The following is a 15,496-nucleotide window of genomic DNA, read 5'->3' as shown; positions in this document are numbered from 1 at the left end:
ACAAACTTTTTTTTTTAAAATATAGAATGCTTCACGAATTGCATGTCACCCTTGCACAGGGGCCATGCTAATCTTCTCTGTATCGGTCCAATTTTAGTATAAGTGAGCCCTGTTACAAACCCCTTTTTAAAAATTGTATTTATTGGGGCACCTGGGTGGCTCAGTCGTTAAGCGTCTGCCTTCGGCTCAGGTCGTGATCCCAGGGTCCTGGGATCGAGCCCCGCATCGGGCTCCCTGCTCCGCGGGAAGCCTGCTTCTCCCTCTCCCACTCCCCCTGCTTGTGTTCCCTCTCTGGCTGTGTCTCTCTCTGTCAAATAAATAAAAAAAAATTCTCTAAAAAAAATAAAAAATAAAAATTGTATTTATCTATTAGAGAGAGTGAGTGTACGAGCAGGGGGAGAGGCGAAGGGAGAGGGAGAAGACGACTCCCTGCTGAGCGTGGAGCCCAACTGTGGGGCATATCCCAGGACCCCGAGATCATGACCTGAGCCAACTGAGCCACCCAGGTGTCCCTGTTACAAACCTTTTTAATGAAAATACTATGTCTGGGGGCGCCTGGGTGGCTCAGTCGGTTAAGCGGCTGCCTTTGGCTCAGGTCATGATCCTGGGGTGCTGGAATCAAGCCCCATGTCCAGCTCCCTGCTCAGTGGAGAGCCTGCTTCTCCCTCTCCCTCTGCCTGCCACTCTGCCTACTTGTGCTCTCTCTCTATCTCTCTGTCAAATAAATAAATAAAATCTTTAAAAAAAAAAGAAAAGAAAAAATACTATGGCTATTTGAGTCAATTTTTTTTAAAGATTTTATTGAGGGGCACCTGGGTGGCTTAGTCATGGGCATCTGCCTTCGGCTCAGGTCATGATCCCAGGGTCCTGGGATCGAGGCCCCCCCATTCATTGGGCTCCCTGCTCAGCGGGGAGCCTACTTCTCCCTCTCCCTCTCCCCCTGCTTGTTCCCTCTCTCGTTGTCTCTGTCAAATAAATAAAATCTTTTAAAAAAATAAAGATTTTATTTATTTATTTGAGAGAGACAGCATGAGTGGGGTGAGGGGTAGAGGGAGAAGCAGACTGCCCACTAAGCAGGGAGTCCAATGATGCAGGGCTCAAATAAGTATATTAAGAGTGTATCACACAATGAAATACCAGAGAGCAAGGAGAACTGAACAAATTACAACTACATACCATGATACAGATGAATCTCACAAACATGTTGACTGAAAAAAGCCCAACAAGATTCCGGGACACACTGCATGATTCTGTTGTACAGTTTTAAGAGGCAAATCGAGTTTTTGTTGTTACAAGTTGGACAGTGTTTACTTTTGGCATAGGAGGGTGGGTAGGGATTAGGAGGGGAAGACTACTTAAGAGTGCTGGTAATGTTCTGTATCCCAGTTTGGGTGATGTGACATGAGGGTGTGTTCAGTGTGAAAATTCAATGAGGTGGACACCTGTTTGTCGTTCTTCTCTATGTATATTTGAGGAAAAAAGTACACAAATAAGTAACATAGTAGTTGGGCCTGTGGAATCAACCTGTTTGTACTGAAGCGCATTATGTAGTTCATCATTTGAAAAGTGAGCTCGTACCATCATCATTCCTATTGGGTGTAGTGCAAAGTTTGGGAATTGGACTTAGAGGATTCCGTACCACCTGGGAAAATGTTACTACAATTTCCCTGAGAAAAGATACAAAATGGAGATCGTAATTATTTGCTCAGACACTTGTTGAGCAGACAAAATCACCGTCCTCACAGAACTCAGGATAGACAACGTGACAACATGCAAAACTAAAATGAAATGGAACCAGCAAAACCCCAAATGGCAAAGAATTAAAAGCTGTCCTTTGATGTGAGAATATGCGACAAAATCATGTATCCCATGAAGGCCACACAGGAAAGCTATCCTTGCAGTTAATTTAAGAGTTTAAGATGCTTAAATTGTACCTTACGATTACTTTAGCAAAACTGGCATCAAAAAACAAACGCCGTTGGGCGCCCGGGTGGCTCAGTTGGTTAAGCGACTGCCTTCGGCTCGGGTCATGATCCTGGAGTCCCGGGATCGAGTCCCGCGTCGGGCTCCCTGCTCGGCAGGGAGTCTGCTTCTCCCTCTCCCACTCCCCGTTTGTGTTCCCTCTCTCGCTGTGTCTTTCTCTGTCAAATAAATAAATAAAATCTTGAGAAAAAAAAGAAAAAGAAAACGCCGTTAACACCGAGAACCCCGACAGTAATGCCGTGGTAATACTGAGGTACCGTGGGACATGTAGTTTCCAACGCCGCTGGGCTTTCTCTCCCACCTCCACCCCAACCCTGGCCAATAAAACAGGACTACCTGGGCAGCGGGCCTAATCTGAAAGGCCAGGACCTGCGGGGTGGCGCGGTGGCTACCACAACAGACGACGACCTCCACGTTTTTCTTCCATTCGCCTGCGAGGCGGACGCGCAGTGATTACGTCACCTTCCCACGCCGCCGCCGTCGTTTCCCTGGCGACCGGTGCGCGCTCAGCGCGGAGGCGAGGGAGATGCTGGCTAGGCGGCAGCGAAATCCTCTGCAGGCCCTGCAGCGCCGCAGTCAGGAATTGAAGCTACAGGTATCGTCCGGCTGTCCAGCCGGGGGCCTGGGCACCACGAGGTGGCTTGGGCTGTGGCGGCGGGCGAGATCTGGGGTGCACCCTAATCCTGGCAGCCTGCGCCGACCCACTTCCTTCCCGAGTTATAGCGCTCCCTCCTCCACCCCAGCATCCCGGCACTAACCCCGATTCTAACCCCTCCTGCTCCTAAACACAACCCCCGGGAAGCTGAACCTCCCGAAAATCGTGACCCATCGACCCGTCCTCCCCCTCCCCTTAACATCTCAGTCTCCAACCTGACAACACCCATAACCCACCTCACCTCCAAATTTAATCTTAACAATAACCTTTTCCAACCATCTCCGCGCCCATCGCTTTCCTCCACTCTCCATTGCCCCCTTACCTTTGAGCCATCTTTCAGTGAAGGCTGTTTTTGCTTCACATGAACTCAAACCAAATATGTGTCAAAGAATAGTCCTAATAGTAAGAAAAATATTAGGATACGACAGATTAGCAAAGGAGATGAACTAAAGAAGTGCAAGGAACTCATAAACATGAGAAAAGTCAACTTAAAAAATAATCAAGTAACTGCAAAGGAAATAAACTATCACAAACATTTAAAAAATCTCAATGGTCAGTACTGGGGAGGGTGTGATGAAACATGAACTTATATACGCTGCTCCAGAGTATAAGGTACAGCATTTCTGGAAAGCAGTTTGACAAGATGTAGTAAATATTTACGGTCCTAGGCTGGGTAATTACATTTCCAGGGATTTTCCATACATAATAATAAAAAATTTATTGGGACAGAGATTAATGTATAAAAGTGTTCATCGCAATATTACTTATAATAGAAAAGACTGGATATCACTTAAATGATCAGTAATAGGGGAATGGATAAATAACTTAGGATGGGATATAATAGTATGATTAAAATTTGTTAAAATATTTTAGTGTGTTAGGGAAAATATTTGTGATAAAATATCAAGGTAGAAAAAATAAGATATAAAATTGAACATACAGTATTTCAATAAAATTATTTTATATCTAATATACTAGAAAAAAGATTGAAGGAAACATCCCAGGATAGTAACTGTGTGTGCTAAAATGTTTATTATGTTTTTCTTCATACTTTTTGGTATTTTCATAATTTTGAACACCAAATATATATGACTTTAAAAAATACGAAGAAAAAATAAGTAGTAATTAATGGTTTGTTAATTTTTTCCAAAATTCTTATTTTGCTTTGCTAATTTTACTGTTTTTATTTGATCTACTACTAAATAAAATTATTGTCTAATCTTTGATAGACAAGAGATTTACTGAGTGCTCATATTTGGTCCTGTTTTGGACTCTCATTTAAAAAGTACAAAGATTTGGGGCTCCTGAATGGTCCTGGGATCGAGCCCCACATCCTGCTCCCTGCTCAGTGGGGAGCCTGCTTCTCCTTCTCCCTCTCCCTCTGTCTCCTGGCTTGTGCTCTCACTATCTCAAATAAATAAATAAAATCTTTAAAAAAGGGCGCCTGGGTGGTTCAGATGGTTAAGCGTCTGCCTTCGGCTCAGGTCATGATCTCAGGGTCCTGGGATCGAGTCCCGCATTGGATTCCCTGCTCAGTGCAGAGCCTGCTTCTCCCTCTCCCTCTGCCACTCCCTCTGCTTGTGCTCTTCTGTCTATCTCTCTGTCAAATAAATAAATAAAATCTTAAAAAAAAAAAAAAAGAAAAAATCTTAAAAAAAAAAAATTTAGGGCGCCTGGGTGGCTCAGTTGGTTAAGCGACTGCCTTCAGCTCAGGTCATGATCCCAGGGTCCTGGGATCGAGTCCTGCATCGGGCTCCCTGCTCTGCGGGGAGCCAGCTTCTCCCTCTCCCACTCCCCCTGCTGTGTTCCCTCTCTCGCTGTGGCTCTCTCTGTCAAATAAATAAATAAAATCTTTAAAAAAAATAAAAAATAAAAAATAAAAATAAAAAATTTAAAAAATAAAAAGTACAAAGATTTGATAGATAAATATTTCTTTTTTTTTTTTTAAGATTTATTTATTTATTTGAGAGAGCGAGAATGAGAGAGAGTACATGAGAGGGGGGAGGGTCAGAGGGAGAAGCAGGCTCCTCGCCGAGCAGGGAGCCCAACGCGGGACTCGATCCTGGGACTCCAGGATCATGACCTGAGCCGAAGGCAGTCGCTTAACCAACTGAGCCACCCAGGTGCCCTGATAGATAAATATTTCTTAAGTGACTTTTAGATTTTACAGTGGTGCAATAAAAACAAAATACTCTTCTGGTAGAAATAAAACTTGATGAGGCTTTGACTTAAGTGAGCTTCGGCTAGATGCTTAATATGGTTCTGTATCTGATTTTAAATTTAGTGGGACATTGGGAGAACCAGGAAAGTTTCAGAAGTAAACTACAAAGAAAATTATTACTAAGACTAAGATGAAACAGAGCAATTACGAAGATTAGTCAACCTGCAGAAGACTTGTCCCAGGAGTCTTCTGATAGCCTAAGTGTCTGGGAAGTGCTCCTTCATAGTGGGAGCTAGGTTTTCCCTGTCTCCACAACGGACACCTGAAGCAAAAAACAAACAGATTTCCAACTTGGTGTCCGTGGACAAGTAATCAAGAGTCCATCTGGGTCATGCCTATTATGACTGACTCTGTCACCAGCTGTGAATTTGTAACTAACACTCAGATGCAAAATAGCAAGGGTAGAGAAGAAACGAGTGAATTTCAATTTCTCTTCTTTCCTCTTCTTTCATCCACTTTATCTTCTCCACATCATCTTTAGAAAAGATGTACCCACGTGGGTACATATTTCTTTTGGGCGGACATTGGGAAGGTTGCATGTAGTGTTTAGAAAATGCTAAGTCAAGGTGTAAGATAGAAGAATGAGAATAAACAAACTTGTGACGTATTCATACAATACTACCGAGCAGCATAAAGGAATAAACTAATGATTCTATATGGCAGTGTCTCAAAAACATGCTGTGTGAAAGGATGACACAAAAGAGTACATCCTTTCTGGGAACTTTCTGGGGTAATGGTAATTTTCTATATGTTGATAGGGGTTAGAGTTACATGGGTGTATGCATTTGCCAAAACTCAGCAAATATATATTTAAGATACGTGCATTTCATTGTATATAAATTTTTTACTGAACATTGAACTCTCATTAGCGATACTCGTGGTACATCATTTATGAGGATTGCAGTTTATTTTGAAATACATAAAAAATAAGATGGATTGATGAATAGATAGATCAAAAAGGTATAGTAAAATGTTAATGGTAGAATCTAGGTAATGGGTATATGGGGGTTCACTGTGAAATTCTTTAAACTTCATTGTATGTTTAAAAGTGTTCATTGTGAAATGTTGGGAAAAGAGAATTAAAATTTTATTTCCTAAGGTTATATGGTATTTAACAATATATTCTAACAGTCTCTATTTATTGTAGGTTGATAGCTTGCTTTCTGAGAGTCGATTGAAAGGAGCTCTAGACGCCGGTAAAAGGAGAGATATTTACCAAAGGTAAAACCTACTGAATTATATAAACTTTCCAGAAACCATACTTACATTTCAATGGGCAGTATTTATAGCATAGAAATTGTTTGAGGTGTTATTTCTTTCCTTTTTTTATGGTACAATTTCTAAAAAGACAAAATAATAATGGGAAATAATACTGAGGTAACAGTGAATGAAATTTTCCAAAATGTATTTAAAAATACTTCTTGCAATTATCTTTATCTCCCAGGTCTAAATAGTGATGGAATGGTAAGATTAAGTAGAGAATTACAAATGTTATAAAGCAGCAACTTACATTTATTCTCTACTCTGTACATTTATTCTGTACTCTATTATGTCCCAAGCAGTGTGGTCCACACTCTAAAACCTCTTGATTAATTTTCACAATAACACCATGAATTACTTATTAATATCCTTGAGAAAAATGTTCCCACAGTGGTTTGTAATATGTCTGCCATGACTTTGCTATAAGACATTACAGTGGGCAGTCAATAAAAATGTTTGAAGACTGCTGAGAAATGCAGAATTCAGTCAAGCAAAAGAGAAAATTTCACTGCAGTCTCATTGGAGTTGGAGGCTTTGGTCCATTTGAATCAAATGGAAGGATTACCTCATGGTATAACTAAGGATCTAGGAAAAACTAAGCTAAACCTGAAGATTACGGACTTGTTGTGACAGCAACTATAAAAACTGCTCCGTGTCAGCATAGTGGCTGAGGCAGAGTTATGGTAGATCCTTGGCCTACTATAGCCTCAGATCCTGGGACCTGGTCAGAAAACTCTCAGCCCCTACGTTTGAATCATAATTGGCCGATTATATAGTAAAAATAATTTCTACTTAAATCTTTGAAGATATTGTCAGGTTTCTTTGCATTCAGTGATGATCATTCTTTTGTAATTGACTTGTTCGGGGCTTTTCTCTTCAGCCTTGGTGTTTTGAAATTTCATCACGATGTATTTAGGTGTCATTTTTATCCTGCTAAACACTCAGTTGGTCTTTTCAACTTGAAAACTCTTGTCTCTCATAAGCTCTGGAAGATTTTCTTTTCCTAGAAGATCTTTTTTTTTTTTTTACTTCTGTTTGTCCCTTTCTTCCTGAAACACCTTGGAGTCAGGTATTGAACCTCCTGGACTATTCTTGGTCTTTTGTCTCCCCATTAAAAGTTTTTGTTTCTGGGTGCCTGGGTGGCTCAGTTGGTTAAGCGACTGCCTTCGGCTCAGGTCATGAGACTGGAGTCCCAGGATCGAGTCCCGCATCGGGCTCCCTGCTCGGCAGGAAGCCTGCTTCTCCCTCTCCCACTTCCCCTGCTTGTGTTCCCTCTCTCACTGTGTCTCTCTCTGTCCTATAAATAAATAAATAAAATCTTTAAAAAAAAAAAAAGTATGAGGGACTAGTTTGATTATTCCAGATAGCAGTCCAGGATTCTTCTACTGTTGTATATATAGGTCTCTTTCCTACAATATTATCCCCTGAATGAGAGTGAAGTTCTTTGTAGGTGGGCAGGGATTTTCAAGGGGCAGGGAACTAGCTGTTAGGCTGAGGAATGCCCAATGCCAGAATAGGATGGGCTTTAACCCTGGTGTATAGAAAACTTATTTGGCAACTGTAATTCTCCCCAGGTCATTCATTAACTTTATTTTTTAGAGACGAATCCTCTGGTAAGGAGGGAGAGCAGAGAGGGGTGAGATAAGAGAAAGGGGAAGCTAGCTGGCTCAGATTTTCTGTGAACAGACTTTTTAAAAAGCCAGACTTCTTATCAAAGGGCCTTAAATAAATCTGAATTTAATCAGTATCTTTACTCTCTTCCTAAATAATATAAAGCCCCTAGATTGCCTTAAGATTGATTGCCTTTATAGGTTAGATGCTATGGATATCATTTAATATAATATAATATAATATAATATAATATAATATAATATAACATAACATAACATAACATAACATAACATAATATATAAAGCAAATCCCAGCCATTGTGGTTGTCTTCATCTGTAGAACTTCATAATATATTCCCTTAGGCACACATTCATTACCCCTCCCTCCCCAGTCCTTCCTACCTGCTGACCCAAATCATGGTGTTCTCTGCCTGGCAGATCTTGTTCCTCTTAGGGGCTTCTTCCTCTCTTTATAGAAGAACATGCTTCCACCTTTTTTCCATGCAGCAGAAATTTGTTGAAATACATCTTTTTTTTTTTTAAAGATTTTTTATTTATTTATTTGACAGAAAGAGACAAAGTGAAAGAGGGAACACAAGCAGAGGGAGTGGGAGAGGGAGAAGCAGGCTTCCCGCTGAGCAGGAAGCCCGATGCGGGGCTCGATCCCAGGACCCTGGGATCATGACCTGAGCCGAAGGCAGACGCTTAACGACTGAGCCACTCAGGCGCCCCAGAAATTTGTTGAAATATCTTGTTGACAGGTGGTCTCTCTTTCATTGTCCTACATTCAGGGTTTAATACCTTTTAAAATGTTTTAATCATTTTTTGTGGGGTTTCAGGAGGTGGTGAAGATGAATGTGTGCTTGAGTTTTTATCCTGATGCAGAAATCTTAAAATATCTGAAAATATGAGGAGTTTAATAATTTTATAGATATGAAGGGGGTCATTATAATAAATAATTTGTTTCATAGTTTTCTACTCTGGCTCTTAAGTGAAATTTTTGAGTCTAGTTTCAGTTAGGATTCTTCAAGGCACCTGTTAAAGCTAGTGTCTCTACAGTCAGTCTCATTCCACAAAAGGTCTGGAAGTAGGTTCTCCCAGGGTGGATAAGTGGCTCGTGATGTCCTCAAGACCAGCCCTTGCTGTCCCTGTGCTCTGTCATCCTCATCTAGCTGTGATGGCTCCTCTCACCTTTACAGAGTCCTCAGGTGTCCGTATCTAAAAGCAGAAAGGGTGAAGGATTCTTCACATGCTGCACCAGGGAGGATAAAATGGGAGGCAGTACCCAACATATTTCTTTCATGTTTTGTCGGCCAGCACTGGGCCACACACCGACCCCACCCACAGTGGATTCTGAGCCCTGTCAGTGTCGGTGTCAATGGGGGGCTGACCTTGTCAGCATAGACGCAGGTGGTGGAAGGGCTTTTGGATAAGTGACTAGCAGGGTCAGCCACAGTTTGCTATTTTCCCTTCTTTTCTGCCTCTTTCACAAAAGATTTTTGTCCCCCTTTTTGCTACTTCATTTCACTAGTTTCTGTAAGAAAAAAAATTACTCAAACAGCATAAAAAATATTGACTCTTGCAGGTCAATATTACAGTATTACAATAAAAAAATTACACCAACGGCATAAAAATATTGATTCTCACAGGTTCTTTTTTTTAGAGAGCATTTGAATTTTGATAACTGTCATTATTAGATGTAGCCCATTTTCAGTCATTTTTATACTTCTTACTGGGGTCTAAGACTTAAGCTACATTATATGAACTGTTGTTGGAATAATTAAAACACTGTATCCATCTAGATAGGCCAAGCTTAAAAGGGGAATGTGCTGAGGTGGGAAGAGGCCAGCTGTAGAACCCTAAACTCTGTCTTCACATGTTTCTCCACCACTGAACAACTGTGACCCCTTCTTAGAACCTCACCTTCCTTCTGCCGGAGTGAGAGTTGGTGTGAGGCTCAAATGAGGTGGCACTTGCAAAGTGCCTAGCATTATGCGTTCTGCATGGTGCACTTTGTCATTATCGTCCTTAAGGGTGTCTTCTGGGCTAGGTCCTGGGTTTATGGAATTTTAGAGCTGAAGAAGCATTTTGAAGTCCAGTGCTTTCCTTATTTTAGAGATAGGAAACTGAAACTCAGAGTCACTTAAGCTTTCTGAAGGTTGGCTGTCATACCTGTGTACCTTAGAGCATGTGAGGATCACCCAAGCTGGTGGGTGGAAAAGCAGTTACAGGTGAACTTTTTAACATCATTCATAGAATAACTAATTGCCTTGCCAGCTTAAAGACTTATGTATGATTTTTTAAAACAACTTTCTAGCCTGACAACAGAAAAATTAATATTTTTTTCTTTCTTTTGAAAATTTAGATGTTTCCAATTAAAACAGGCAATAGATGAAAATAAAAATGCTCTTCAAAAATTAAACAAAGTAAGTATTATGGTTAATGATATTACAGAAAACCTGTTTTTACACAGATGTTTTCATTACGTAGGAATTCATTAGAGTGGGTGAGTTCCCGGGTTTGCTTAATGGTGGTGAAGTCTAACTGTGATCAGTGCCGACTTGCCCGACTGGCTTACTGAGTGTGTGCTTTGGAGCAGAAAAGCCAGGCCTCTAAATGCTGAGAAAAGTTCAGCTTTGGTGAACTTACCCAGCATTGAGGACCCAGAAAGTCCAGGAAGTTATTTTTAATTTTACATTGTGTAAGTTTTCTGTTTTACAGTTTAGAGTTGTTTTGATTTTCATTACACTGTGGGGAGAGTACATAATCGGGCCCTGAGTAAGTGGTGAAGAAGCTTCTTGTATCACATGGCAGCTCTAATGTCAGTGACTCTGCAGAAATAGGAGGAACTAGAATTTACTCTTGGAAGTTCCTTCAGGATTTTCCCTGTTAGCATGAGCCTGAGCTTCAGCTAAGTGTCCAGGGCCAGAGATTGACAGAGCATTTAAAGTGGAAGGCATCTAAAAGTCATCTCCCTACCCACATTCTGAGCATCTCTTCCCAATTTCAGTGACACAAAACTCTTGAATTTAGGAGGCAGGCTGACCCTAAATTTGAAATCTAATTATCCTGTTTCACAGGTGAGGAAGCTGAGTCTCCCAAAGGTGAAGCAGCTTTCTTAATGTCCCACTCCCAAAAAGTGGCAGAACTTGGGATTGGCACCTGTCTTTTTGACTCCAAAGCCTATCTTCTGTCTGGAACCTATCTCTTACGGACTATAGAGGGTCTGGAATAGCTAACAAGAAAACAAACAAAAAACCAAGTAGTATAATTTTATTTATTTCTTCATTTGGGTTACATTTCAATATAATAATCTACCTTTCTTTTAATCTTATTTCTCTAAGGTAGCCTAGTCTCATGTTGACATTTACTTTATCTTCTAGAACTTACTGGAGTATTTTTTTCCTTCTAAAATAAATATAATAAGAAACTGAAATAAATTTTTCAGTGAAATATACTTATATTCTCTCATAGGCTGATGAACCTGCTCCTGTCGGGAACTATAATCAGAAAAAAGAGGAGGAGCACAGTCTTTTGGATAAGCTTACCCACCAACTGCAGGAACTTGCCGTGTCCATAAGTAGAGAAAATATAACTGAGTATGCTTCTTTCCTTACTTTCTTTCTCTCAGATATAATGTCACCAACAATTTTAATGTTTGACTCAGAATAAAGACATATTAAGAGTATAGATATAAACAAATGGTGATAACAAGTATAATCAGTTGACATTTATTTATTGTGTATAGTAGAAAGTCTTAGATCCTATAAAAGATGTGAAGAAGTGAAAGTCATAATGTCATTATCTGCCCTTAGGTAATTTAAAATCTAGTTGGGGAAACAAAAAAGCGATCTGAATAGCTAAATAAACAAGTGTTAGAAAATAAGGATGATGCTTCTAATGTCAGTGTTGTTACATAAAAAGAAATTATTTGGATTGTCTATTTGCGTCCTTCTTTCATAAATATTCTTTAAAAATTAGAGGCAGAAGTATGCATTGTCTGCTGTAGTAGATGTTAATAACAGCCTTTGCAAAGTGGAAAGAAAACTTGATGGTATAAACAAACCCAATTTGTGGAAAGCAAAAAGGAAAAAAATTAACTATTTAGACTCTTCAAGTGCTGTTCACGTACTTTTACACTATCCTGGGAAAAATGTTAAAGGATGTAGATGCAAGGATTCTAGAATTTCCACTGATTTCCACTACCGAGAATGACAATGTAGCTGGTTTGGGACTTAACCTTCCTACCATAAACAGCTATAAAATCTGGACAAAATATATAAAACAGCTGGTCGAAGTCACTGAGCATCAGCCAAGCAGGGCTGATGGCCTTAATACAGGATAACAAAGGAACTTGAGTTCTACATTCACCCAGATCCTCTCCCTGGGGAAAATTTATGGGCTGTGGTACAGGAAGGTGGATCCTAAACAGGGAGCAGCAGTATCACTGAGCTCAGGAGGCAGAGGTCAAATTTTGGAGTTCCCAAAGCCATTGGGACTTCTGGGAGAGAGAAAGGAGTTGCAAGAGACAACTACAGAAATCTGAATAGACTCCTGGGCTACACAGCATGATTCCAGAAGCACTGGCAGAAAGTACCTTCTAGGAGACTGAGAGCTTAAAAGATTCTGGAAGTTATGCAATCCTGGAGAAATACTGGCGTTTGTACCCAGTTAGAATAAAGAGACTTTGGTGAATGCTTCAGGCATTTAGTGGAGATCACAGAAGGCCTTAGTCATGCTGTCATTGTCACTGCTGTTATTAGGAGTAATGAAAATACCCTAATACTAAGAACTGTGATCTTGAAATAAAGACAAGACTAAAGTAGATCTTGTCCAAGCCTAAAACCAGACCTTAACAGGAACATGATAATTTAACTGTATAACAGAGTAAAATTCAACACTATAAAGGAAGATGACATAATCCAAAATCTCTAAATGTCTCATCCATAATATCCACTAATAAGAGAATTACTGGAAGTACAAAAGAGCAGGGGTAAGTAAATAATCAGCAACTAAATAATAAGATAGTCAATAAAAGCAGACTTAGATCTGAACTAGATAATACAATTAGCTGACAAGGACTTCTAAATAATGATTAATATGTTAAAAGAAGAAAAGATGGATGAAATGGAAAAAAGTGGAGTATTTTAAGAACATTCAAATGTAGAAAATGAACATTCTCCAGCTATAAAATATCTGATGAAACAATGACTGAGAAGTTTCTCAGTTTGAGTCAATATATAGATTCAAAGAGGTGGAAAATGTCATATAATAAAGAGAAAAAATAACCAATAGAAGCTCAGATGATCCAAATGTGAAAATTAGCAAACAAGAACTATAAAACAGCTGTTTTCAACTTGTTAAAGAATTTGTTGGAAAAGATGTATAGCTTGGATGGATAAGGAGGAATCAAGCAGAGAAATGGCAGCTAACAAAATTTATAGCTTTAAGTGTATACCTTAGAAAAGAAGAAAAGTTGAGTATCAGTTATTGAAGTTTCTAACTTAAGAAAACAAAAAGAACAAGAGATTAAATCCAAGGCAAGTAGATAGGAGGAAATAATAGAAATAAGAGCAGAAAACAATAAATAATAAAAAGACATAGTAGATAATATCAATAAAGCCAAAAGTTGGTTCTTTGGAAGAATTAATTAAATGGATAAATCCCTAGCAAGACTGATCAAGAAAAGAGAAAGAGAAAGGAAAACAACAACAAGAAAACAGGGATGAAAACTAATCACTACAGATCCTATAGAAATTAAAAGGATGCTGTGAAAATATTATGAACAACTTTATGCCAAGACATTTGAAAATCTAGATAAAATAATTTCCTTGAAAAATAAAAGGTACTCGACACAAGGTGAAGAGAGAATCTTAATAGTCCTGCTAAAATATCTACTAAAGAAGTTGAATGTGTGATTAAAAACCTTCCTACAGAATAAACTCTCAGGTGGCTTCACTGATGAATTGCTGCAAACATTTAAAAAAGAAATAATACGAGTATTACAGAATCTTTATAGAGAATAGAAGAACATATCCCAAATCATTTTATGAGCTTTAGATATCAAAACCTGACAAGAATATTATAAGAAAAATAGCAAGGCCCTCATGAACACATGAACAAACCCAATATAAAATATTAGCAAACAGAATCCAGTATCATTTCAAAATGACAATACAGCATGACTAAGTGGAATTTATTCCAGGACACAAGGTTAGTTTAACATCCAAAAATCAGTAATTAAAATTCACTCTTAACACAATGAAGAAGAACCATGAATAATCATGTCAAATTCCCATTATCCTTGGCAACATTTTAGAATAATTGACTCATAAAATAAGTGCAAAAGATCTCCTAAAAAAGGAAAGGGGCACTTGGAAAATCAATATGACATATTTTATGGGTTTTTATTTTTATGGTGTAAAAATTTTGTTAAGTTACTGTTTATGTTTAGGTCACTGTGGTATGAGGGTATCCTACAAATATTTTAAACCAAGGGAACCCAGTACTCTTTATTCTGGAGAATATCTCATAATTGGCTGGTTTTATATTTAGCAAGTTTCATTTGCATCAGTCTAAATATATTGTTATCCCTATTTTTAAGATAAGCTTCTCTAATGTAAGCTTTAGGAGAGCAAAGATCTCTGTTTTGCTCATTGTCGTATCCCAAGCACATACTGTCTGTCACACAGTAGGTGCCCAGGAAACGTTTGATGACTTTGCTAAGTGTTGAATGACAAATAAAGCTCAGAGAGATTTAGTGACTCATCCAAACTAGTATTATTTTAATTCTTCTCTCTTCCCTCACCTCCCATTGTACCTCCTTAATACCTTCACAAACGTCTTTCTCTTCATCCTAATGCTAGTTTTTTTTTTTATTATTTAGTTCATACTCTTGTCTTGTTTCACTTTAACAGCCACCTTTGCCTCTAGCCCTTTTTCCAATGTGTTCCCCACATTGTAGCCCGGTCATCTTTTCAAAGTACAGATGAGATCATGACCTTCTCTTCATTCTTAGAGACTGTGTTAGAAAGCAAGCTCACATGGGTTGCATTCTGCTCACCTCTTTTCAGCCTCATCTCTTTCTTACTCATTTCTTCAAGCCTTGTCCTACCATTCGTGAGCTACTTGAGGTTCCCTCAACTTGAGCCTCCTTTCTCCACTCCCTCCGCCTCCTTTCTATTTCCTTTTTAATTCATTAATTCCAAGTCATCCCTCCAGACCTAATTCTAAGCCTTTTCTTTTTTTTTTTAAAAGGATTTTATTTATTTTTTTGAGAGAGAGAGAATGAGAGACAGAAAGCACGAGAGGGAAGAGGGTCAGAGGGAGAAGCAGACTCCCCGCTGAGCAGGGAGCCCGATGTGGGACTTGATCCCGGGACTCCAGGATCATGACCTGAGCCGAAGGCAGTCGCTTAACCAACTGAGCCACCCAGGCACCCCTCTAAGCCTTTTCCGACCCCCACCCATACAGTGTAGGTTAAGTGTCCTTCTGTGTGTTTCCTTAGTATCCTGTGTATACCTCTAATGTACCTATCGAACTATATTGTAATTACCCATTTTCTAGATTGTCTCACTGTAAGCTCCTTGAGGACAGGGAATTGTTTACCTGATTTACCAGGTTTGATATCCACTGTGTTTGACATGGACCTGACATACATCATTATCATCATCATAGCTGACTTCTATTAAAAACTGTTGGTGGGCAGGCACTGTTCTAAACCCTCTGCAGATTTGTAACTCATGTAATCTTCATGACAGTCCTGTG

General features: G+C 39.3%; 2 protein-coding genes and 1 non-coding gene across 7 annotated transcripts in view; 1 reads left to right on the top strand and 2 right to left on the bottom strand.

Moving 5' to 3' along the window:
• Window positions 1-2,073, bottom strand: part of LOC123851042 (uncharacterized) — a 62,832-nt gene extending 60,759 nt beyond the window's left edge. The window contains exon 1 of the mRNA XM_064572189.1: window positions 1,935-2,073. The gene's annotated coding sequence lies outside the window, so the exon portion shown is untranslated. The remainder of the gene's footprint in view (window positions 1-1,934) is intronic.
• On the bottom strand, window positions 16-120 carry LOC123852158 (U6 spliceosomal RNA). The gene has a single exon (XR_006792781.1). It is a non-coding gene; the product is annotated as a U6 spliceosomal RNA (small nuclear RNA).
• Window positions 2,074-2,475: 402 nt separating the features above from the next.
• Window positions 2,476-15,496, top strand: part of NPHP1 (nephrocystin 1) — a 54,261-nt gene continuing 41,240 nt past the window's right edge. For 3 of the 5 annotated variants that reach the window (XM_054509713.2, XM_045884525.3, XM_064572192.1), the window contains exons 1-4: window positions 2,476-2,578; window positions 6,007-6,080; window positions 10,095-10,155; window positions 11,204-11,328. In XM_054509713.2, coding sequence (XP_054365688.1) covers window positions 2,510-2,578; window positions 6,007-6,080; window positions 10,095-10,155; window positions 11,204-11,328 — 329 coding nt within the window. In that variant the 5' untranslated portion in view covers window positions 2,476-2,509. The remainder of the gene's footprint in view (window positions 2,579-6,006; window positions 6,081-10,094; window positions 10,156-11,203; window positions 11,329-15,496) is intronic. The other 2 variants (XM_064572193.1, XM_064572191.1) reach the window with 1 other exon arrangement.

Source organism: Mirounga angustirostris, unplaced genomic scaffold (genome assembly GCF_029215605.1).
Source record: "Mirounga angustirostris isolate CCGP_5_RB_7025 unplaced genomic scaffold, mMirAng1.0.hap1 SCAF_10, whole genome shotgun sequence".
NCBI classification, from domain to species: domain Eukaryota; kingdom Metazoa; phylum Chordata; class Mammalia; order Carnivora; family Phocidae; genus Mirounga; species Mirounga angustirostris.
The sequence above is the reverse complement of the archived record's forward strand: the minus strand, read 5'-3'. Positions and strand labels throughout refer to the sequence as shown.